General features: G+C 36.9%; 1 protein-coding gene across 1 annotated transcript in view; it reads left to right on the forward strand.

Annotated features, from left to right (window-relative positions):
- Positions 1-1,922: 1,922 nt before the first annotated feature.
- Mesh1 (Metazoan SpoT homolog-1) overlaps positions 1,923-26,276 on the forward strand; it is a 54,852-nt gene continuing 30,498 nt past the window's right edge. Inside the window, exons 1-2 of the mRNA XM_090385538.1 lie at positions 1,923-2,482; positions 19,469-19,524. Of these exons, the coding sequence (XP_090241664.1) occupies positions 2,371-2,482; positions 19,469-19,524 (168 nt within the window). The 5' untranslated portion in view covers positions 1,923-2,370. The remainder of the gene's footprint in view (positions 2,483-19,468; positions 19,525-26,276) is intronic.

Consider the following 26,276-nt stretch of genomic DNA (forward strand, 5'->3'; position numbering starts at 1 on the left):
TGTTTATAACGGGAATCACAGCTAGGACAATGAGACGATTTTACGTTCCAACATTTCAGTTTCAATGGGGAGGAAAACGGCAAGAGATAGCGCAGAATTTTTATTTTTACCGTGGGAAAATGGGGGAATAAGTATTCCAAAAATTAATTTGAGGTGTAGCTGTAAGAGACTGCTGGACGTGGCTAATATGGTGCAATCTAACCATTTAGTAGCGGAACTAATAAAATGTTTTATGGGATTTAATACAGCCTTAATTAAAGGCGGCAATTATCTAGGGCCAAAAAAATTCGGGATATGTGCACTGCGTGCACATATCCCGAATTTAGGAAACCATAATGCGCAGTTTTTTAAAAATCTAAAAATTGGCGGAAACTACCCATCACGTATTGCCTTTTCGTGGAGGGTTGGTTACGGAAACATACCAGTGAACGATATCACATATAGATTTAGTCAGACAGGCAACAGATTATGCCAATTTTGTACGAAATTGAAACCGTGTACCATTTATTTTATTACCGTCGATTCGCGCAGGAAGTTTGGAAGAGAATTTGTAGATTTTTGAGGATAAGACAGTTCACGCTGGAGGAGGTAATTTACTTGCAATTCGATCATCCCTTGGGCAAGAAAAAAAATGTTCACGATATTTTTAATTACAGAGGCAAAATATTATGTGTGGAAGCTTCGAAAACGGAAAAGGTTTGGGACATTTAGGGGATCTCTTTGGGACTTGAAACAAAAAATGTCTGCTTCCATGCAAAGGTTTTTACAGTTGGAAAAATGGCGTTTAGGGTCTAGGTTCTGAAAAGGTGGAGAGAGCCACATCTTCTGTGCAGTTTGGTTGGAGATGAGGTTCATCTAAAGTACTAGTTTTAGTTATTTGAGGGGGGGGGGAAAGCACTTGGTTTTTTTTTTTTTTTTTTCCGTTTAATACAAAATTCAGTTTTCTGAATTTTGGCTATTAAAATCTTGATAAAAATCTAGATCTCTTAGGCTCTAATCAAAACAGTTCCATGATATAGGTTTGAATTTTATAATTAATTTGTTTGGTTTAATAGATCTGGTCCAATGGGTTATTTTTCACATTAAATTCACAAATAGCTTTGAAACGATCGTCTGAATTAAGATTTTTCATGATTTAGGTTTGGATTTTATAATTCATTTGTTTGGTTTAATAGATCTGGTCCAATGTTTTTTTTTTTTTTTTTTCACATTAAATTCACAATAGCTTCGAAACGATCGTCTGGGTGGTGATATCCTCTGAAAATAAATAACAGTAGTCTTCTCTACTGAAGATGCGTTATTTATTTGAAGTAGTGCAATACCGCTATCCCGTTGTGAAGGCAACCACAATATGAGATACAATTAAAACTATGTCTTCTACACCAATTACGTAGTTCAAATTTATGGGTTAACTATGGTGTATTTACACCGATACTATGTAGTTAATTACCGAAACCCATAAGAATTATGCCTTGTGCATTTCATTTTGAAATAAAAAATTACTGAGAGATATTATTTTTCATTATTTTTAATTCAGCGATTGCCGCGCATACTCCGTCAGAATTACAGGTCGGTGACAAGTCGGAACTGTTCCAAGTTGGAGCTGACGGCGACTTGCGATGTAACCATGACCATGAGGCTATATTGGAGGATTACCGGGGAAATACCACAGAGAAGTAACATATTACTTCTCTGTGGGAAACACCCTAGGCATATCAACCAAGCTGGAACAAACTTCCATCTGTCGTTGTGGAAGTTGATAGGTTAAATAAATTTAAGGAGGAACTGGACAGGCATTTGGAGGGTATGGTGTGATTTTTTTTTTTGGCTGATGCTGCATAAGCTCATACACTTGCTTTCTTGCATCACATGCCACTACTACAGTAGTAAGATATCTTACTATGCTGTAATCGTGCCTAGGAAGCCAGTGGACGGGAAAAGCAGTGAGTGGCACCTGCCAAGCACTGCTTTGTTCTTGTCCGTTTGTCGAAATATGGACTAGTACCCTAGATATTTTTATCTTACTTAATTGCCTTAAGCTCCCTCTTAAGTAATTAATTATGTAGGTAATGCAGATTGTAGGTAATTATGTAGACAATGTAGTTATGCAGAATTATGTAGGTAAATGTAAGGGGAATGCCCAGAATATTTTATAAGTACCGTAATGATAACAATATCCTAGAAAAGCATGCAGTGAAAGGTGAATTTTAGGACTATAACAGAATATGCGACTCGTAAGTTCTGACCAATAACAGAATTTTGCAGTGGTATGGTAACAGAACGGAGAAATCACAGGTTGGAGCTGATGTGCAAGGTGGTCTGGGAATTTGTCACTATAGAAACGGATTATTCATAATATTTTTTAGGGCTATGGCTTCACCAGTTTTAGAAATAATCAAGGCTGTCAATTTCGCTGCGATAAAGCACAGAAATCAAAGACGAAAGGACAGTTCTGAAACACCATATATTAATCATCCTATTGGTGAGTCTTCTATTTACACTTCATTTAATTATAATATCGGTGTAAATACACCATAGTTTACTCATAAGTTTAACTACATACGTAGTGTAACGGCATCGTGTAGATTTTATCTCATATTGTGGTTGCCTTCACAACGAGATACCAGGTATTGCGCTACTTCAAATAAGCAAAGCTTCTCTAGTAGAGGAGACTTCTGTTATTTATTCTCAGTGGGCACCACCACCACCCAGACGCGTTTCTGAGTTTGTTGGCTCACTCATGAGTGGGCGGGTAGGTACTCTGGTAATGCAGATATGCCATCACTCTCGTAAACCAATTCCACAATATGAGAGATGCCAAATGGTGAAGATAATGATATTTTTTTTGATAATATGTTTTTAGCCTTGAGCATTTAGTCTTCAAAATATTATCATTATCTTCACCATTTGGCATCTCTCATATTGTGGAATTAACTTCACAACCGTAATGGCATGTCTGCATTACCAGGGTACTTGTCCGCCCACTGATGAGTGAGCCAACAAGCTCCAAAACGCGTCTGGGTGGTGCCCACTGAGAATAAATAACAGTAGTCTCCTCTACTAGAGAAGCGTTGCTTATTTGAAGTAGTGCAGTACCTGGTACCTTGTTGTGAAGGCAACCACAATATGAGATAAAATGTAAACGATGCAGTTACACTACTTATGCAGTTAAACTTATGGGTAAACTATGGTATATTTACACCGATATATAGTTAATTTCAACCCATAACGTATTATGCCTTGAGCAGTTATTCTTCAAAATACTTCGTTTAAATTAAACTGCTTCTCAATAATGATTATTAATTATTACCTTTATTAACTACATATTAGTATTAACTCATTTCTGTTCGCCAGGGTTGCTCTATATCTAAAGTGACCAAATCCTTAGCATTCCAATGCAGGAGATCTGGAGGGGAGATTGTTCCGCCCCCCCCCAAAAAAAACATATTTAAAAAAAAAATTATATATAAAAAATATTTATGTACAAAATACAAATTAAATACATTGACTTCTTTGAACTAAACTTATAAAAAAATATCAAGCTTCTTAAAAAAAAAAAAAAAAAAAAAAATATATATATATATATATATATATTAGCATACAGTATATAGTACAATTAGAAGGGGAAAAAAAAAACCTCGCTTATTAGAGGGATCATGTTTTTAATCGATTTCCATTTTTCTTTAGTGAAAAAAAGGTTAGGTTCTTTTCTGTGAAATAATAATAATACATACTTCTTTTAACAATAAAAACAAGATAAATTAAATAATATAATTAAATATATTTTTCCACTGAGTGAATTTTTCATAATTCTTCATTACACAGTATTGCCATAAATACTGTCACAAAAGTAAGACTCCCATAAAAATAGAAAGTCATGTCACATAGCTGTGGATTTTGCATCATGTGTAGTACTAATGTATGGTTTTCTTTAACAGGCATCATCAACTAGTAAAGGAAGCCAGTGAAAATGAAATGGGGAGATAAAGAAAACAGGACTACTGTCATAGGTCTTCATAAAGCAGGACATGATGCACCTACAATTTTCAAACTTCTGAAACCACTTGGAATAAGCCAAAGATTTTTCTACAGGGCAATTGATAGGTACAATGAACAACAGAGAATTGATGACAGGCCTTGGTCTGGCCGCCCAAGAACTGTGAGGACCCCTGCAGCTATCAAGGCGGTTGAGAAGAGAATTCATAGGAATCCCCCTACGAAAACAGAAAATCATGTCCATAGAAATGGGAATATCATTAGTGATGGTTTGGTGGAGTCTCCTACGAAGGTGCAACAAAGATGCATTTTTGTGTTCAGTGGGTAAAAACCAATGCAAGGGTGTACCTGAATGATATTCTGGAGTTGCATATGAGACCTCTCAATCAGACTCTCTTCAGTGGTCAGCACTGGATCTTCCAACAGGACTCAGTGCCTGCCCACAAGGCAAAGATTGCCCAAACACGGCTGACTGAGAATGTGCCTGAGTTCATCAAACATGACAAATGGCCTCTTGCCAGTCCATATCTTAATCCACTTTATTGCCTTTTGTGGTCTATTTTGGAAGGTATAGTCTGTGGTAAAAGGCATGTCACATTGGAGAGCATGAAGAGATCACTGGAGCATGCTGTGGTGGCCAATTTCCTGCTGGATGTTGTGCGTACTTCTGTTGATGAATGGCCGGAACATTTGAGGTCTTGTGTAAAAAACAAGGTTGCATTTTGAATGAGTGTTGTGTTGCTTCATTTGTTGGGTATTCAAGAATAAACCCACAGAGATTTGAGTTTCTGTCTTTTTATTTTGTGGCTACATGCAGTAACACGTCACAGTATTTATGGCAGTACTGTGTATTTGCTATTTCTTCGTAAAATTGTTCACAAGAATTAGCAAAATTGCACTTAACTTGTAGTATTGCTTTCAGTATTTCTGCGGTCAGCTGTGTTTTTGTTGATGTCTGCAACTTATTTACTATCAAAAAAACACTTTCTGTTGTACCATTGGTTCCCAGCAAATGTAATGCAAATGATTTGCATTATGTTTGCCATTAAGTATGGAGGCTACATGTCCAATCTGGGACAGTTTGCAATGCGGGGCAAATGACTGAAATCCGGAACTGTCCCGCATAATCTGGGACGTCTGGTCACTATCTGTATCCCACTTTCCAGTAGATGATGCTTTCGGATGTCAGGTGAACAAGTATTTATGGCAGTTTTCAGATTCCAAATTTCTTCCTCATCCGATATATTTCGGAGTACATTCCAATTAACGCTATCCCATACACAGTGTAATCTTCCTGTTGGAATAACAGCAACTTCACATGCCATCACATTTCCAGTGTATTGACAACAAGCTTTACGTAAAGTGACCAGATGTCCCGGATTTCAGTCGTTTTTCCTTGCATTGCAAACTGTCCCGAATTGGACATGTTGCCTCAATAATGCAAATCATTTGCATTATGTTTGCCGGGAACCAGTGGTACAACGAAAAGAGTTTTTTCTGTAGTAAATAAGTTGTGGACGTCAACAAAAAAAAACATCTCAAAAAAAAAAAACAAAACTGACCGTAGAAATTCTGAAAGCAATACTATAACATAATGAAGAATTATTAAGAAAAATTCACTCAACAGAAAAATATATTTAATTATATTATTTAATTTCTCTTGTTTTTATTGTTTAAAGAAGTATGTATTTTTATTATTAGTATTATTCCACAGGAAAAAACTTAACCTTTTTTCACTAAACAAAAATGAAAGTCGATTAAAAACATGGCCCCTCTAATAAGTGGTTTTTTTTTCCCTTCTAATAACTATTTTTTTTTTCAGTTCATGTCCTTCATGCTGTTCGTCATGTAGCGTAACACGAGCGGTACCTTTCCTGACTTAAACTATAATATTTCAAAATTTTAATATTTCTTAATATCCGATACATTATATTTATTATCCTATTTTTATTTGGTCCAAATTCAAAACATCATTTTAAATTCAAAATGAAGACAGATTCTCTACAAGAGAAAATCACAATAAGTTAGCATTTGTCCGATTTTACGAATATTAGCGGGTCTTGATCACACAAGTTGTCTGTCCAACATGAGGGATACCTACAGTTGCGGACAAAAAAAACTGCATCACATGTTAAGTTTGCAAATAATGTGTTTTGTGCTGCATTGTGGGTTGCAGAAAAGTTTGAAATGCATGCATTAGATGGGATATATAACTCTATGAATAAAATCCAAAAAAGACTCCACCTGATATACCTAATTGCCATAAATATCCTCCTAAAGGTTAAAATGTGTAATTAATGGAAATAAGAGAAATCATGCAGATGGTAATCTTGACAACCAAGCATACATTTTATTGCATTTACATGTACAAACTGAAATGACAAGTTAATGTAATAGTATTATGTACTGTAAATCAGCAAAATAAGTTCTCAATATTTTGTTGTTCCTCCTCGAGCTGCAATTACAGCCTTGCAACGAACTGGCATAGAGTTAATCAACTTTTGGATATAAGGTTGCCCAATTTAATGGTACCACACCCATACAATGCTCTCCTGCAGCTGAATCTTACTTGTTGGCTTCTTCTGAGCAATTTTAGATGACATTTTGTACCAGCAATTTGACTGTTGCCAGTCCAGTCCAATACTGTAATGCCAGTATTTCTGAGGTATGACTGCACCTTAAGGGAGAAAGTATGTTTTAAGCCTTGTGAGACAAGAAGGCAAACTCATCATTAAATCGAAATAGCATAAAACTTACTAATTTTGCTGTGTGGCAAGGTGCTGAGTCCTGTTGAAAAATGCAGTTTTGGACATCTGCGTGGTGATCCCTAATAACAGGTTTCAGGCACTCTTCCAAGATAGCAGTGTAGGTTTCTGTATTCACCGTTCTGTTAAGAAACGTAATTTGCCCCACCCCTTTGCTTGTTATGCATTCCCAGATCATCTGACCGGTGGGGAACTTTACTGTCGGTGTTATGCAGTCAGGATGGTATGCCTCCAATTTTCATCTTCTGACATATCGCTTTCCATCCTAGCCATGCAAGTTGAATTTCGATTCATCAGAAAAGGTGATGGTGTCCCGTTGCTCTTTTGTCCATGAAACATGCGTTTTAGCCCAAGCAAGTCGCCTCTTCATTTGTTGGGTCAACAAAGGCTTCTTTTTGGGCCGATAAACATGCAGACTACATTCCGAAAGTAGTCTTTGGATAGTTCGTGCACTTGTTTCAACACCAGAGGCACATCAAAGTCCAGTTTTAGATCAGGAGCACTATCATGTTGATTATGAAGGCATAGCCGTTTCAAATATTGATCTTGGGAAGGCGTAATCATTCTCTTACGGCCTGATCCAGGTCTTCTCTTCACATCACCGGTTTCATGCCTTAATTCCAGCACCTGGGATACTGTTGACTGGTGGCAGCCTATTTTATTAGCGATAGCATGCGTAGACAGCCCTTCCTGGGACAGAGAAACAGCTACTGTTTTTTCTTGGTGTCAACTGAACATATGGAGCAATGATTATACCTCCGCAAAACAAGATACTAATGGACATGTATACCCTTCCAACGACATATTTATAGAAACAGCTGATGCAATACCTTGCAACTACTGTCTGATGCAATAGAAGTGTTATCTGATGCAATACCTTTGCTTTGCAACAAACAAAATGACCGATTACGATTTACATTAATCAATATCTTATACGTTTCACTGCAAATGTTGCTTTTTTTTAAGGGTATGCAGTTTTTTTGTCTGCCACTGTATACTGAATTTCAGCCTTTCTGTGAAAAAAAAAAAAAAAAAAAAAAAAATATATATATATATATATATATATATTGGCTATTTGTTTTTTTGTGTTTAAGAAGTGTGATATTTTATTTTATAAGTTTTGTTCAAAGAAGTATATGTATTTAATTTATATTTTGTATGTGAATATTTTTTATAAATAAAAAAAAAAAAAAAAAAAGGCGCCTCCGTAGCCAGGTGGGAAGGAGCAGCAGTGCGTCGCACACGCTTCTTGATTAGACCGGGGTTCGAGCCCGTCACCACCAAATACGGAGGATGCGGAAAGGTCAGGAAATGACCACCGCATATCTCGGAGCAATATGGCCTTAGTTGCTAATGCTCCTAAAAAAAAAAAAAAAAACCCATATAAATAAAAAAGAAAAAAAATGTGTACATTGTTTCTAGGGGGTTGTAAATCCCCCCCCCCAGATGTCCCGCATTGAAATACTAAGGATCTGGTCAGTTTAGCTTTACGTCACTGGTTAGTGTTATCATTTATTTCACAGAGTAATAAGATATATGTTATATCTTAATAACATAAGATATCATAAATAATAAGATATCACAGAGTAGTATGTTACTACTCTTTGATTTATGTGTGCCCATATTAAAATATTGAAAATCGAAACCATCAGCAAAAAATGAGTGAATCGTAAGAAATGGTGATTTAACAGTGTAGTTCGTTACATTTCAGATGTCAGAAAGTAGTAACAATTTATGATTTATTAAAAAACCAAAAAAAAAAAAAAAAGACAAGGAAAAAGTTATCGACTTTTATGTATGACCCTAAAGCATTTTGTTTTTACGCATCCGCTATATTCCCATTCATCTTCAAATTAGCACACAGCAAGAAACATAATATACAGACAGTGCTTCAAAATTTTGTAAGGTGTAAATACAGTTCAACCTCAATATAACGCAGGTGTCAAGAGACAACTTGAAGTGTATAAGGTGTTGAATGGGTTGAGCATGCTGAATTCTGATGGGATCCTTCCACTTGTTCAGATTACGAACCTAAGGGGGTATAAATTCAAATTAAGAAAAGACAGATGTAGAATAGATGTGCGGAAATTTGCCTTTAGCCAGCAGGTAGTTAATTGCTGGAACAAACTTCCATCTGTCGTGGAAGTTGATAGGTTAAATAAATTTAAGGAGGAACTGGACAGGCATTTGGAGGGAATGGTGTGAAATTTTTTTTTTTTTTTTTTGGCTGATGCTGTATAAGCTCATTACTTGCTTTCTTGCATCAGCAGAAAAAATTTCACAATGTTTTCCCAATTTTTTTACGTAGTAAATTACTCTATTTACTAATATTTTGAATATACAGACTACAAGATATAAAGTATTCAACTCTATATCATACCCTTCATGTTTTACTAATACAGTAATACCCCGACTTACGCTACCCCGACTTACGCGAACTCGGAGTTACGCGGTTCTTGATTTTTTCGTTTGGCAACGCTGCCGCCCACTATCTTCAAGGTCGTTTTTCATATGTTATCGATATACGGTGCGACGGCGGAGATTGAGAGCGAAAGATGAACAAAATTCAACTTTGCTGCTTTTCTGTTTTTTATATCAGTGAAGGGGAAACACATTTCACCATAATAACGTAAAAACCAACACAATTCCAGCTATCGGTATGCAATTAGATCGAGTTTACTACCAGTTTATAACAGATTTCACTAGCAGAAATGCAACTGGATTTTTATTGTTTTATGGTAGTAACCCCTAGAAATGTGAGGTGTTAATAGTGTATCTCTGCCTTTATGGTGTTGTTTATTCAGTTGCTACATGCGCGCAGCTTTGTTTATGCGTATCAAGCGTGCTCCTCGTTTTGTAATTGTGCTTTATTCCTTAAAAATGAGTAAAATACTTAATTAAAAGGTGTGAAAAGGAAGCGTCCTGGTGAAGACACTGCAGATTCAGAGAGAAAAAGAAAAGCAATTATCGATAAACAGAGGCGGACTGGATCAAAAATTCTTACCCGGGAAAATTTATAGTGGCCTCACACTCACACTATGGTTTATGGCCAAAATCACACTGGCCCACCGGGGTTTCCCCGGTAAGGCTTATGGCCAGTCCGCCTCTGTCGATAGAGAAAAAATATGAAATTGTGAAACGCTTTGAGCGAAATGAAAGACCATGTGATATGACAGGCCTAAATGAAGCAACGGCGAAAAGCACATGACAATTGCAAACTTGACAGGTTGAAAATTGAAAAGGGCTCAATTGTAAAGGGCTTAAAAATTTTAGAAAACATAGACTCCAACGAAGAACGCGTTATAGCTACAAAGCAAGGAATAAAAAAATTATTAGCTTGCTACTAAGAAATTCTGCGTGAAAAAAAGAACGCGCTGTGTCGTCAGACGAATTTGTTAGATTTTATGAAGCCATCGACATCGAAATAACTTTTTAACGTAAGTCATTTGTTTTTTTAATACATATTTTGTATTAATATGTATAAAGAACTGCAATTTTATTAATATTTTTCTTCTAAACTAGTGTTTTTGTTAGTCCTTGGTCCCAATTAAGCAAAATTTATATGTATTTATATGCAAAGTTGTACCCCGACTTACGCGAATTCGACTTACGCGATTTTCGTCGGACCCACCTATCGCGTAACTTCGGGGTATTACTGTACAGTGTTATGTTTTATGCATTCTTTCTGAAATAGGCATGTAATTTAGTTTGCCAGAACTGATGACAGCATTTTTTTTTCAGTACATAATTCTTAATAGTAGTCAGATGCAATAAATGATGTTCACTATCACTCTGATGTTCTAACCTTGGCATCACCTCAGTAATGTTTTCAAGCATGTTTTTAATTTCTGATGCTTTTCCTTACACAAGTCATGAACATTATCTTCTGAATCACCCCCTATGTTATGGGCCTTCTATTTGTTGATTGTCTTCCCACAATGTTATGGGCCTTCTATTTGTCGATTGTCTTCCCACAATGTTATGGGCCTTCTATTTGTCTTCCCACTATGTTATGGGCCTTCTATTTGCTACTGCAACAGGATCTAGATAATTTGGGCAGATGGGCTAAGAAGTGGCAACTGAAGTTTAACCTTGACAAATGCAAAGTACTGCATATGGGTAGAAGTAACCTCAGAGAAACGTACCAACTGTGTGGTACTACACTTAAGGTGGTAGAAAATGAAAAAGATCTGGGAGTAATTGTGCAGTCAGATATGAAGTTTTCTGAGCAATGCAGACAGGCTGCTAGGGCAGGTCATGGGGTTTTGTCAATGATATATAGGAATTTTGCTAGCAGGGAAAAGGAGGTGATTGTCCCTCTGTATAAGGCAATGGTCAGGCCACGCCTTGAGTACTGCGTACAGGTCTGGAGGCCTCATTTTAGGAAGGATGTAGATTTGCTTGAGCGTGTACAGAGAAGAGCAATACGATTGGTGAGGGGAATGAAGGGATCCTCTTACCAAGAGAGGCTTAAGTTCTGCAAATTGCAGTGGCTGGAGACTAGGCACCTGTGCGGTGATCTGATTGAGGTCTATAAGGCCTTGAATGGGTTGAGCACGCTGAATTCTGATGGGATCCTTCCACTTGTTCAGATTACGAACCTACGGGGACATAAGTTCAAATTAAGAAAGGACAGATGTAGAATAGATGTGCGGAAATTTGCCTTTAGCCAGCGGGTGGTTAATTGTTGGAACAAACTTCCATCTGCCGTTGTGGAAGTTGATAGGTTAAATAAATTTAAGGAGGAACTGGACAGGCATTTGGAGGGAATGGTGTGATTTTTTTTTTTTTATTTGGCTGATGCTGCATAAGCTCATACACTTGCTTTCTTGCATCACGTGCCACTACTACTACTTCCCACTATGTTATGGGCCTTCTATTTGTCGATTGTCTTCCCACAATGTTATAGGCCTTCCATTTGTCGATTGTCTTCTCACTGTTCACAGAAGCTGTGATTTCTTTCTCGCTCAAGTAATGAACAACTGGAGCTTCCACATCCATCTCAATCCAAGCAGTTAAGTCATTTGCTCCAACACTGCCACCAAGTATGTTAAAAGCAGCCTTTGCTTCTTGTTCTGAAAACATTGCTAATTCAAGTTGATCTTATCTTTTCCAGGCAGTTTTTGATTACTCTTGGGCTTACTTTGAACCATGTTAATCCAATATTGTAGGGAAAGTCTTTCAGTGTTAATGTTTTCAGAAATTCTAGAACTTGAATTTCTGAGTTCACAACACTAGCAAGTAGCTCACTACAATAGTAGGCTTTGAATGCTTGAATAGTGCCCTGATCCAAGGACTGAATTAGTGCAGTTGTGTTCCTTGGCAGAAATGCGACTCTGATCTTACCATCTTTCAATTTCAGGCCGTCAACCAAAAGATGAGCTGGACAGTAGTCCTACAGTAACAGAGCCTTTTCTTCACATTTTTTGGAAAGTAAGAAAGTAAGGCATCTCACTGAAGGTAAAAATTCACTTTCAAACCATAAAGCAAAAATATCACTCATCATCCAAGTGCTGGAGCTATTTTTATAAATCACAGATAGAGATTTCATGTTGACATGCTAAAAACACCAGAGACTTTTAATGATTCACAATTACCAATTTGCATGCAGTAACACAGTAATTCTCTCTCTTTGTTAGTTTTCATGCTATTTTGTTGGGTGCCTTTTTAATATCCAGTGACTTGTCAGGGTTACAGTATGGGACTGCATATGGGTTACAGTAATGTATAGTACTGTGCTGCTTCATCACAGTGGAACAACTATTTATCTGAATTCACCATCTTGAATTCACATTATGCAGTACAGTATTCAAGAAACTCTTCTGCTGCTGTAATGTCACCAAATGCAGATTTGCCTACAAGGCTAACCTGGAATATCCCATGACGAGCCTTCTATCTCCAAAACCCTTCAGACGCTTTAAATGTATCATCATCTCCACCAAGTAGTTTATGAAATTTAAGTGCCTGTACTTAGAAATTACCCCATCAGTACTCCCTCACTATGCTTCTGTAGAAAAATTGTATAAGCATTTGCCCCTCCACATCACTGTTTTCACAAAATCTAGTTTTATTTATTTGGAAGACCACTTCATCTTCTACAGAGTTTATGAATGAATACGATTTTTTTCCTCTTTCATCCAGCCATGGATTGTTCCCAGTGCTGGCCACAAGAATGTTCAACCGGTTCTGTCAAACAGGGCCCCACACTCAAATGATCAAACAATATTGTTGATTAATGTATTAAATATTATTCATATTTAAAATATTTATTCAGTATAATTTAAAATTATTTAATTATGTCTTAGTTACTGTAAAATTTGAAAAATTAAATAAAATCACTGTTACAAAAACACTCTGCACAAGTTTTGCACAGGACCCCACAAGTAATTCTTGAACAGGGCCCTGCAAGTTTTGGGGCTGGCTCTGATTGTTCCATCTGGAATTCCACACTTGCAAAATATACTTCATTTGGCTTTGAAACTCTGACTCTTTTGATAATCTTTAACTTCTTCAACTGTGTAATTTTTTCTTTTGGTGGCCATTTCATCAGTCTTTCTGATTTACTGATTTTGCCATGTTTTTATTTCCGATGCCTTAGAATTAACTGTTTTTTAAGAAACTAAATCAAAACCAAACTGTCCAGACTATCATATTACCAAATGAAGTCACGTGATTTTGTATAGTTTAGCCATTAGCAGGTTTTGCTGATTGTAACTGATTGAAAAATTTTGCTGATTTTTCTAATTGTAACCTCTTGTCGAAGAAAGGATGTCATGTGCTGCTGTTTACAACAATTTACTTTGTAACTTACGTAATGTATTTGACAAACAGTAGCTGTATTCCCCTCCAGAGGTAGCTGTTTGTGATTAATGTTCCACTGATATACTCTTTTATTGCAACTCTTGCTGAGGGTAAGAAAATGTCTGTCGACAGTAATTAGCCTATGATGAGTCCTGTTTTTTTAATAAAATTACTCTGAAACTGAATATATCAAAGCCTATGATACATATAAACTAGGCTGTAATCAAATCACAAAGGAGGTTAGGCAAGTGAAGACAGATTACGAAAATTTTTGCCAAAGGATGCAAAGAAAAACAGCAAAGATTTCTTTACTTATATAAACTCTAGAAGGAAGGGGATGAATTAGATTGGTCCACTTGATATTATTGATGGTTTGACTGTTGATTATCCTGCTCAGATAGCTGACCAACTGAGTATTTTGCATCTCCATTCCCACATGAGTAATGTTGTAGAGAAGCTTATTAAACTCTTAACAGGGAGCTAAATGATTTTGTAATAACTGAGAGCAAAGTGGAGAAATGGTTGAAGTTAAATATAAGAAAGGCACTTGGGTTGGATGGGATCTATCCAGTTATATTAAAGGAGGTGGCAAAGGAAATAAACAAATCCTTAGTCATAATTATGAGAGCATCCTTGGACTCAGGGGAGGTCTGCACAGACTGGAGATGTGCAAATGTACCTCCAATTCACAAAGGGAGATCAAAGGGTGACACAAGTAATCACAGACCTATTAGTTTAACTTCTGTTCTAGGGAAAATAATAATGGAGTCACTGGTTAAAGAAGCATTTCAAGATCATCTAGATAAGACTGCAGTAATAATTCAGACACAGCAGGGTCTGGATACTATGATGTGGTCACAAAGAAACTGGATGCAAAAAATAATTTTGATATATACTTGGATTTCAGGAAAGCTTTTGATACTGTTGCACATTGAGGACTACTTTGTAAAATAATAAGAGGAGTTTACCTCAATATAGTACGTAGAACCCTTCCGTATGATACATTCCAGAAATTAAAACGGAAAAAACAAAAAAATCGACAACTTACCAGTACATTAGTGTAAAATATAAATAATTGAATAATTAAAAAAAACCAATTTAACAATTCAAATCATTCGTTTTTTGTTAGATTCTTTTAATTGCGTTAATTTGATTTTTAATTGTTTTAAATTGATTTGAATTGTGCTAAATTGGTTTTTTTAATTATTTACACTAATGTACCGGTAAGTTGTCGATTTTTTCGTTTTTTCCGTTTTAATTTCTGGAGGGTATCATATGGAAGGGTTCTACGTACTATATTGAGGTAAACTCCTCTCATTATTTTACAAATATTATCAACGTAGAACATATTGAGTATTACAGCTCTGATTCATACTATCTAATTGAGGACTACTGTACAAATTGGAGCAGTATGGCATTAGGGGAAAATTGCCACAATGGATAAAAGGATGGTTGAGTGGGAGAAGACAGAGTGGTAATCAACAGACACTGCTCTTCGTGGACTAATGTTATTAGTGGGGTCCTTTAGGATTTGGTGTTGGGTATATTTCTCAATGATATTGAAGGTATATCAGGCTTAATGTCCAAGTTTGCAGATAATACAAAGGTTGTCAGGGTTGGTAATGACAGTATGCTACTGCAACAGGATTTAGAAAAGCTGAGTAGACTGGCTGAGAAGTCGAGTTTAACATTAAAAAATGCCAAGTACTGCATATGGGTTACAGCAACCCCAGAGAAACGTAACAACTGTGTGGTACTATGCTCAGGGTGGTAGAGAATGAAAAAGATCTGGGGGTAATTATGGAATCAGATATCAAGTTTTCTGAGCAGTGCAGACAGGCTGCCAAAACAGCCTATCTTGTCTTGTCAATGCTATACAGAAATTTTGCTAGTAGGGATAAGGAGGTGTTATCCCTTTGCATAAGGCAGTGGTCAGGCCACACCTTGCATACTGCATACAGGTCTGGAGGCCTCATTTTAGGAAGGTGTAGAGTTGCTAGAATGAGTACAGAGAAGGGCAACAAGATTGGTTAGTGGAACCAAGGTGTGCACTTACCAAAAAAGCTTAAGTTCTGCAAATTGCAGCATCTGGCTGCAATTTGCGGAACTTAATATGTAGAGGCATATGCCTCTACTAGGAATGTGCAAGGTGATCCGATTGAGCTGTATAAGGCCTTGAATGGTTTGAGAGCAGGCTCAATGCTGATGAGATTTTTCCTCTTGCTCAGATTATGAATGTGAGGGGCACAAATTCAAATTTAGGAAAGACGGTTGTAGAATAGATGTACGGAAATTTTCTTTTAGCCAGTGGGTAGTTGATTGCTGGAAAAAACTTCCATCTGTTGTTGTGGAAGTTGATAGCTTAAATAAATTCAAGGAAGAAGTGGACAAACTTTTGGAGTGAATGGATGGGTTAAACGGGTATTTTTTTTTTTGGCTGATGCTATATAAGCTTCCTTTCTTGCATCATATGCCTCTACTAAAGTTAAATTATAGATGCATTGCTGCAGGTGGCTGAGGTATTGATAGGTTCTCATAATGAGCCTGTGGTTGAATGCAGATAGCAAATTTGCGTATTGTATGAAGTTTTATCTCTGAAGAAAATCCAGATACACAAGTCAAACGAAGAACAATCAAACATACATGATCGAAGTCAGAGACATTGTGCTGGAAGCCATATATAGTGACCAAGGCACCTGCATCAGGTGAAAAAATTGTAAGAAGAGGCATATGATGCAAGAAAGCAAGACTATATAGCATTAGCCAAAAAAAAAAAAAAATCTTGTGCTTCCCATTTCACCCAACCATTTGCTCTAATAGTTTGTCTGGTTCTTCCTTGAATTTAGTTAATGTATTAACTTCCACAATGGCAGATTGAAGTTCCAGCAATGAACTATCTGCTGGCTAAAGGAAAATTTCCGCACATCTATTCTACAACTGTCTTTCTTCAATTTGAATTTATGCCCCCTCATGTTCATAATATGAGCAAGAGGAAGAATCACATTGCAAAATTCTTGAGAATTTAACAATTGGCTTCCGCAAGCCAGTGCGAGCCGGCTCCAGCACACCACTGATGATATGTCTGCATCACTGTCATTAATAAATATAGAAAACAGCAATGGAAATCCAAAGGGATTTCCAGAAAATCCATTGCAGATGATACAAAGGTTGGCAGTGACAATTGATATCCACTCTGTCTTCTCACAATCTTGTTTCTAATGCCACACTGCTCCAATTTGTATAGAGACCCAGTCTATTTATGTGAAACAGTATCAAAAGCTTTTCCTACAACTAAGTATATGAAGTCATAATTTTTTGCATCCAGTTCCTTTGTTAATAGTAGTAGTAGTAATGGAAAATGATGCAAGAAAGTAAGCTTATATAGCATCAGCCAAAAAACAAAAAAAAAAACCTACAGTTCATCCATCTGTATCTGCCAAGAATTTTTGTAGTTCTTTCTTGAATTTATTCAACCCATCCACTTCCAAATCAACAGATGGAAGCCTTTTCCAACAATCAACCACCCACTGGCTGAAGGCAACCGTCCTTCCTTCCTCAAGGTGTTTAGTCTCAAGACGCTGCAATTTGCAGAACTGAAGTGTTTCTAGGTAAGAGCACCCTTTTGTTTAGGCTGGTTGCCTTTCTCTGCACCTGTTCCAGCAGATCTACATCCTTCCTAAAGTGAGGCCTCCAGACATGTATACAGACTAAAGATGTGGCCTAAACATGGCCTTATACATGTTTAGGAACAGACATTAAGCTAACAGTTCTGTAATTACTTCCGTTGACTTTTGATCCCCCTTTATGAATTGAGGATATATTTGCATATCTCCAGTCCATAGGGACCTCATCTGAATTGAAGAATGCTCTCATAATTATGTCTAAGGGTTTCCTTACCTCCTTTGCTACCTCCCTTATTATAATTGGATAGATTCCATTCACCCAGGTAAATGGAATCTATATTTTATGTCCATCTCCAACAATTTCTCCTCCACTCGCGTTTCAGTTATCAAAAGTAATTTTGCTGTCCTCATTAGAGTTTGATAAATTTCTGCCATCACCTTCCCTAAAGAATTCCTCATGTGTGAATGTAGATGCAAAATACCTATTCAATTTTTCCGCAACCTGAGCAGGGTCATCAATTGGATACTATGACATGTCATAGTATCCAATGAGATTGGTCAGACAAGATTGCCCCTTAACATCCATCCTGTGAGTGCAGTGTATAACTGCATTCTTGTCTAGATGGCTCTAAAATACTTCTTTAATCAGTGACTATTAATTTTGCTGGAACAGAAGTCAAGCTGACAGATCTGGAAGTACTCATATCTCCCTTGATCCCCTTTGTGAATTGGGATTACATTTGCACATCTTCAGTCTGTAGGGACCTCCTTGGAATCCAAGGATGCGCTCATAGCCTTGGCTGAAGGTTTGCTTATCTCTTTTGCTGCCTCCTTTAATATAATTGGATAGATTATAAATATAATTACATTTAGTTTCAGCAATTTCTCCTCCACTTTTCCTGTTAGTCATCACAAAATCATTCAGCTTCCTGCCAGAATTTGACTCACTTCTGGCATCCCCATCCCTAAAAAAGTTTCTCGTGTGTGAATGTAGATGCACAGTACCAATTCAGTATGTCAGCAACCTGCACAGGATCTTGACCAGTTAAACCATTCATATCTAGTGGACCATTGTGATTCAGTCCCTTCCTTTTACTGTTTATACAAGTAAAAAAGTCTTTGCTGCTTTTCTTTCTGTTCTCTGTTGAAGATTTTTTGTGATCTGCCTTAGCTTGCCGAACCTTCTTTGTGACTTGATTGCAGACTAGTTTATATCTACTGTAGATCTCTTTATCACCTGATAATTGGTTGGTACCTTTTGTTTTTGCAGTGATTATCTTAAACTTTGTCAAGGTAATTGGTAGTGATAATCCTAAACAAAGTGTAAGATGATCCTTGCCAATTACCTTGACAACGTTCAAGCAGAAAACTATGGTGATATTGTTAAAGAAATGCTGGATACCTTTAAAAAATATAAGCTGAAATATGTCCCTGCAGTACATTTCCCATATTTAAATTTTGTTTTTTTATCCATTAAAATATTCATTCCAGTGACCAGCAATATTTATGAAGGTTCTTATAATTTATGAATTTTTAAATTTTATCTCTTTCGAGTATCTCTTTTTACCATTATTTTCAGGGGTGGACTGACACAAGTAGTTGGGTGGTGATTGCCACCATGGCTAGCAGCAAATGTGAGTCATCGACTAATAGTCATGACATAATAAGTGATTCAGATGGGTTAAAAATTGTTGCAAACCACCATGGCCAAAACTTGCCAGTCCAGCCCTGATTGTTTTCATATTGGTTTAATGCTGTGAACTTTTAAAAGTTGACAAGACTTGAGGGCCATGCACAGATATTTCATGGCCATCAGTTGGAAATGATTCAGAAGAAAATAATTGGTACCCTTGAAGAAAATAAATGCACAAATGTCTTTTAATGTAATTTTTGTATATTTTAATGTTAAGTTTTGTATATTTCAATGTTTAATCTTTAATTAAACATTTTTCAATGTTTAATTAAAGATTAAACATTGAAAAATTTTTAGAGTTAAAGTCGCTTTCTTATTTTTTAGTTTATCTGATCAATTTAAAACTGATTGTCAGCATACAGGCATCCACTCGTATATAATCACAGACACACAAATCAAATAGTTAGCATTCATAATTTTTTAATTTTTATTTCTCTGAAAATTAATTCTTTGAAAATGTTAATCTCTGTTACAAGTTGGCTATGGTTATAGATGTTCAAAAATCCCTTAAATTTACACTTCTCTTAGATCCACAAATGAGCAATATAGTTTGTGCAGAAAAACTTTATCAATTTTATTATATTTTGTAGGTGTAGCAAATATCTTAACAGCAGAGGCTGGTGTAACAGATATTAATGTAATTCAGGTATGTTTCATTTGTATCTGTTCTAGCTATAAAAGTATTATGTGACCTTGATCCCATTATATTTATTATCACCACAAGTAAAAATATTTAGTTGCTTCCAGTCAAGACCTCATAAATTACTGTACCTGGAACTTGGAAGGGTAGACAGGATTTTTTCCAGTTTGGACACAAAGTTTTTGCTCACGAAGGTTTTAAAAACATTAAGCAGATTTCTACCACACACACACACCCCCCTCAAAAGTGAACTTTTTTTCTGAAGATTTTTCAGTTCTAGTGCATTGCGTATGTTATGCCCCACGGACAAAACCCTTTTTCAATTTAGAAAGCAGTAAAGATTAATAAAAGAATTTAAAGTAAAAACTAATATCATTAAAGATTTATTTTCAAAGAAAATAAATTGCAGGTTTCAACTCCTCTAGCCATGTTGCTGATAGTCTAGAAAATAAGAGCCAAAATACCACCCCCTTTTGTCAATAGATTAGTAAATACTACCTTCCTTGTTAATCACAATAAAAAAAAAACCAATAAAAGACAAGTGTAGAGACATTAGGAACTTCAAAACTGGTCAACACAGCAAAATTTAAGCTATTCTATACATACGGTAAAAAAAAAGTGCTAGCAGTTCTACCAACATTGCTGATGTATGATCCATTAAAGTTTTACAGCCTCAAATATTTAATTTATTCATATCAGAAACTGCATGACTTTATGAATAAACTATATAAATTGTGAACTTAGTTTGATGGCCAGCTGACATTCCATCACATATTTTTAAAACCAAAGCATGTTTCCTTATGACAGTGAAATGTCTGCTGGCTCCAGAGAGGATTCATAGATAGCAATGTGCCCAACTGAGTCTTTGGACATATTAAGTTAAATATTATTTAACTTCAATTAAATATATCATATTTGGAGAAGAAATTTTTTTGAACCCAATTGAAATGTTGATTTTGGAACAAAAAAAAAAAAAAAGCATGAAGTTTCTAGTGCTTTTCAATATTATTGAAGGTAAAGAAACTGATATTTTGTAGTATCAGTCATTCCAGTTTTGGTGTGAAAACCTGTTATGAAAGAAGAAAGAACTGATGAACTGACAAGATGCATGAAATATAAATTATCCCAAGTCATTACGGTTTTGGAGTTTTTAGATTAGAAATGACTGCACAGAATTTATTAGTGCCCCTTTTATGGTCAAAAATTAACCATTCTACTTGAAGTTTGTCTGAAGCATATTTGTATAAACTGTTGGCTGATATGATTTGATAAAAGGATTGCATACCGTTACAGTTACCAACTCTGGGTTTACAACAGAGAGTTTTTTGACTTAATTTGACTCCTTTTCCTACTCCTGGATATACAGTTGACATAATTGTCTGTAGTTGGCTTAGCATTTTAAGAATTCCTAATAGCAGTTCCAAGTGTAAGAGAAGAACATTTAATTAGATGAAAAAAAAACCAGTGAATTCAAATCTTCTTTTTCTGGCAGGGCTTTGTAAATGCTCTTGACTGATAGTGGTTTCAGATTGTTTGCTCATCCAAGTTTGAGCAGTCATAATCTGAATAGAAATCCATATACAGATAATTCCTAGGTAAGCTAGTATTTGAAAGCATTCTGTACTTGTAAACAATTCCATGGCTGAATTTTAATATAAAATCTAGTGCAGTGTGAATTTCAAAAAAACCTCTTGGTTTTTTTCCGAAAAATCTCCTGTTTTTCTCCCACTTATAATTTTCTGATCTCCAGCTTTTTGAAAATGAGAAGGTAGTAATTATGAATCATTCATTGACAGTGACTTATAGTCACTGTCAGTGGGCTACTTGGCATCATCTATTGACAGTAGTTAGATAATGTCAGCAGATTACTTGGAAATGTATCAATAGCAAATCAAACTTCATGTCATAAAACATGGGGAAAGGGATAGAGTGCTGTGAAAAATATGATCATAGTTGTTGTTGTTCTTGGCAATTCAGCAATACATTATGCATGCGTGAATTCTTTTTTTCCCAGGCAAATTTGCATTAGTGTGGATGCAAAAACTTAGAAAGAATAACTCTTACTCCCTGTGTTTGAGATTGGCTAACTATTGACTAAAGAGGCCTCTAAGAATTTCTCCAAAGGGAAGGGGGTAATGACCTAGAGTTTGAGAATCCCTGCCTTAACCTAATATAAAACGTCAGAAAGTTATAGTCAAGGAGTATTAGGAAGTCAAGGAGTATTATCAAGGAGTAATATTTTCACAACAAATCTGAAAACAAGGAAGAGCTCTCCGAATTTATTATTCATTGTAGTTTCATGAACTTTCTCTAGATGCTGAAATTGATTCTGTTAGTGCCTATGGGTAAACAATGATTGCACTTTACTGCTATTCAACAAATATTTGTTTCATGGTGTACTAAAGAGCTATCTTTGCCTTTAACATCTTATGGTTTTGACTTTTTTTGAAATAGGAATTTCTTTACATAGAATTATTCTTCAGACCTTTATTTTATCCTTTTGTTTGGTTTTGAAGAAAAGGATAAAATGCATTCAAAATGTCTTTATATTTGTTAAATCAATTGGCTTGGTAATGTAGGAGTACATAATTGTATGAGGGTAGTTGGAAACGTTCGTGACCAGAGTGTGAAAGGATAGTGGTACAGCCTTAATTTGTAATACGTCAAATAAGTAACCCACCAAGTTTCATGCAGTTTCCACCTCGACGTAGGCATCTATGGCGACAGGACCTCCCAGTGGTGATGCTGCTGGTCCTCCAGATTAGCATCACTGGGATCCAGCACCCACAAGCCTAGGTTCCAGGCTAACATTATAGGAATCAGAATGAGTGTTTTTGCTGTGCACTGAGCCAGGTGGGAAAGAGCAGCAGTGCGTAGCACACGTTTCTTGATTAGATCGGGGTTCGAGCCCGTCACCACCAAATATGGAGGATGCGGAAAGGTCAGGGAATGACCACCACATATCCCCGAGCAATATGGCCTTAGTTGCTAATGCTCCTAAAAAAAACAAACCAAATAACAAAAAAAAATAACTAAATTCATCAAGAGATATCATCCCAGAGTGGGACGTCCTTAAGGTTACTGAGGAGGATATCTACTCTGAACTAAAGCCATAAGGTGATAGCTGTTAAAAGAATTTCCACGTATAAGAGATAGGAATTAGTACTAACTAGAAACCTCATCCTTATGTTTAGTAATAGGTGGTGATGGTGGTAGTAGTAATGGAGGCATGTGATGCAAGAAAGCAAGTGTATGAGCTTATGTAGCATCAGCCAAAAAAAAAAAAAAAAAAACAATTTCACACATCCATTCTCTCAAAGTTTGTCCAGTTCCTCCTTGAATTTATTTAAGCTATTAGCTTCAACAATGACAGATGGAAGTTTGTTCCAGCAATTAACCACCCGCTTGTTAAAGGTAAATTTTCGCATATCTATTCTACAACTGTCTTTCCTCAATTTGAATTTATGCCTCCTCAGGTTTGTGATTTGAGCAAGCAGAAGAATCCCATCAGAATTCAGCATGCTCAACCCATTCAAGGCCTTATACACCTCAATGAGATCACCTCGCAGGTGCCTATTCTTTAGCTGTTGCAATTTGCAGAACTTAAGCCTTTCTTGGTAAGAGGACGTCTTCGTTCCCCTCGCCAATCTTGTTGCCCTTCTCTGTACGCACTCAAGCAACTCTACATCCTTCCTAAAATGAGGCCTCCAGACCTGTACGCAGTACTCAAGGCGTGGGCTGACCATTGCCTTATATAAAGGGATAATCACCTCCTTTTCCCTACTAGAAAAATTCCTGTATATCATTGACAAATCCCCATGACCTGCTCTGGCAGCCTGTCTGCATTGCTCAGAAAACTTCTTATCTGACTGCACAATTACTCCCAGATCTTTTTCAAGGTCAACCGTGTCGATATTTTTCAAGGTCAACCGTCTCCAACTGTGTGGTACTACACTTAGGGTGTAGTACCACACAGTTGGTACATTTCTCTGGGGGTTATTTCTACCCATATGCAGTACTTTGCATTTGTCAGTATTAAACTTCAGTTGCCACTTCTCAGCCCATCTGCTCAAATTTTCTAGATCCTAGTAGCAGTAGTAGCACACTGCCATTAACAACCCTGCCAACCTTTGTATCATCTGCAAACTTGGACATTAAGCCTTCATTGATGATTACACAAAACAACAATGGGCCCAGCACTGAACCCGGGGGGACTCCACTAATAACATTAGTCCATGTAGAGCAGTGTCCATTTATTACTATTCTCTGCATCTCCCACTCTATCATCCCTTGCAGCAACTTGCCCTTAATGTCATACCACTCCAATTTGTACAGCAGTCTTCCGTGTGCAACAGTATCAAAAGTTTTCCTAAAATCCAAGTATATGATATCAAAATTATTTTTTGCATCTGGTTCCTTTGTGACCACATTGTAGTATCCAATCAAATTTGTCAGACAAGACTTCCCATCTGATGTCCATTTAGGCCTAAACCTTGAACAATATTTCTTAATCGCTATGAAAAGCCTAATAGCTTCCATGATTAGTTCTTTGAATGCTTCCCACTTAGAATTTACTTCTCTAAACTTGATAACAGCTGGGTACATAAATTGCAGTGTAAGGCCATACATCCCAAACCCACTGTGGTGTTTTAAATGTCATTAGTATGGGCATTTGCAGATGGCCCTGCCATAGAAAGTCTACTTGTGCTCAAGGCGGTGCAAAAGACCATGAAAGCAATGCATTTACAGCCACCGAAACCCACTTGTGTCAACTGTGAAGGTGAGCACCCTGCATACTCAAGGATATGCCAGCAGTGGAAACAAGAAAAGCAAATACAATGACACAAAACTGAGCTGAATGTTCCATATCAGGAGGTGAGAAAAGTGGTACTGCCGATAAATAGCAATAAGCCCACATATGCTCAGAAGGCTGCAGGGAAGCAATCCATTGGGCATGCAACCACAGATATGAGAATCCCACCAAAAGAATCTTTTGTTCCCTTTGTACACTATTTATTGAACACTCAACCAATAAAAAAATTCTTTTTTACTGGATTCTTTCAATAATATGAATCCAGAGCGCATAGGCCTCTTTCACCATATTGATACCACTTACTGCTCCACCTCTAACTAAAAAAATTAATACAGAGAAAACTGAAAAACTTGACTCGCTACCCGCAACAAATGAAAACATGGAGGTAGAGCTGAAGGAAACAAATGAAAATGCGGTCTTGGAGCTTTTTTGCAGACGAAGACATGGACACTGGACAGTGTCCATACTTCCCCAAAAAGGATAAATTCAAGACTGAGTAGGCAAAGCCCTCAGCAGTGGAAGCCATCTGGTGGACCCACAAATTTCAAATAATGGCCAAATTCATGTGGTGAAATTGCTGTAGATTCCAACAATGTTAATGGCATCAAAACCCTCCTTGCAAACAGAGGCACAGTGGCTTGTGCCTCTGTTTGCAGGCACAGAGGCACAGTGGTTTGTGCCTCTGTTTGCAGGAGACATATCTAAAGGCAAATGAAGACCTTACCTTATGTATATCTTAGTGCACTTGCATCATTAATACACAGCCAATTATAGATTAGCAAATATTTGCAATAGCAGCATCGTTTAAGTTACATCTCATATTGTGAATACCTTCATGACGAGTTGCCTGACATTGCACTACTTCGAATAAGTACCACTTCACCCGAAGGAGAAGACTGTTGTTACTTATTCTCAGTGGATACCACCACCACCCAGACGGCACCGTTTCAGAGCTATTTGGCCCTTCTTTGGTGGGTGGGTAGGTACCCAAGTGATGTAATGATGACATAACAGTTGTGAAGTATATCTCCACAATACGAGAGATGCCTGATGGTGTATGATATAAGTTAGGACTCTAATGCATTAAGGGCTTATGCTTCAAGCTGCGAAAGTGTTAGACTATGTATATCTTAGTGCACTTGTATCATTAATACGCAGCCAATTATAGATTAGCAAATATTTGCAATAAACGATGCTGCTATTGCAAATATTTGCTAATCTATAATTGGCTGTGTATTAATGATGCAAGTGAACTAAGATATACATAGTCTAACTCTTTTGCAGCTTGAGGCATAAGCCCTTAATGCATTAGAGACCTTACCTTATGTAATGTCAGCATAATACATAAAGACTGAACTGGGCATAGACCTGCTCACACTGGAGCCACCATACTAGTGGGCAGCCATACCCCTTTTCGAGTAATCCCTCCTACAATTGCCATAGAGGTGATTGCTATTCGCCTCCTTATAGGGTTTCTTCGAACAGTTGTTCAGTATATTTGCCATCTGGGATCAACATCTCCCGGACAGACCTTGATCTCATTGCACAACTGCCTGTTCTTTTATTAGATTTTAATGGACATAATACTTTCTGGGGCAGTGCAGACACTAATGTGAGGGGCTGTAAAATAGAGTGCAGGCTAAAAAATGAGCTCTTTTTCCTAAATGGAGGAATGAACACATTTTTTCTACCCACTCACCTATCTATATGTTTAATGGTATTGATCTCTCCATCTGCTATCTCTCTCTCTCCCTCCCCTTTGTCCACGTGGGAGGTTGAAGAAAATCCCTATGGGGGAGGGATCACTTCCCTGCGATATCCCTTCTGATTGAAAAAAGACCATGTCAGCCATCACGAATATATCAGTAGAAGTTTGATAAGGCTGACTGGAACGCCTTTGAACATCTGGCACAATTTGACGTTACAAGAGTCAACCAACAGCTCA

The sequence above is a fragment of the Mastigoproctus giganteus genome, chromosome 11, assembly GCF_048544385.1.
Source record: "Mastigoproctus giganteus isolate SK-2022 chromosome 11, ASM4854438v1, whole genome shotgun sequence".
Lineage (NCBI taxonomy): Eukaryota > Metazoa > Arthropoda > Arachnida > Uropygi > Thelyphonidae > Mastigoproctus > Mastigoproctus giganteus.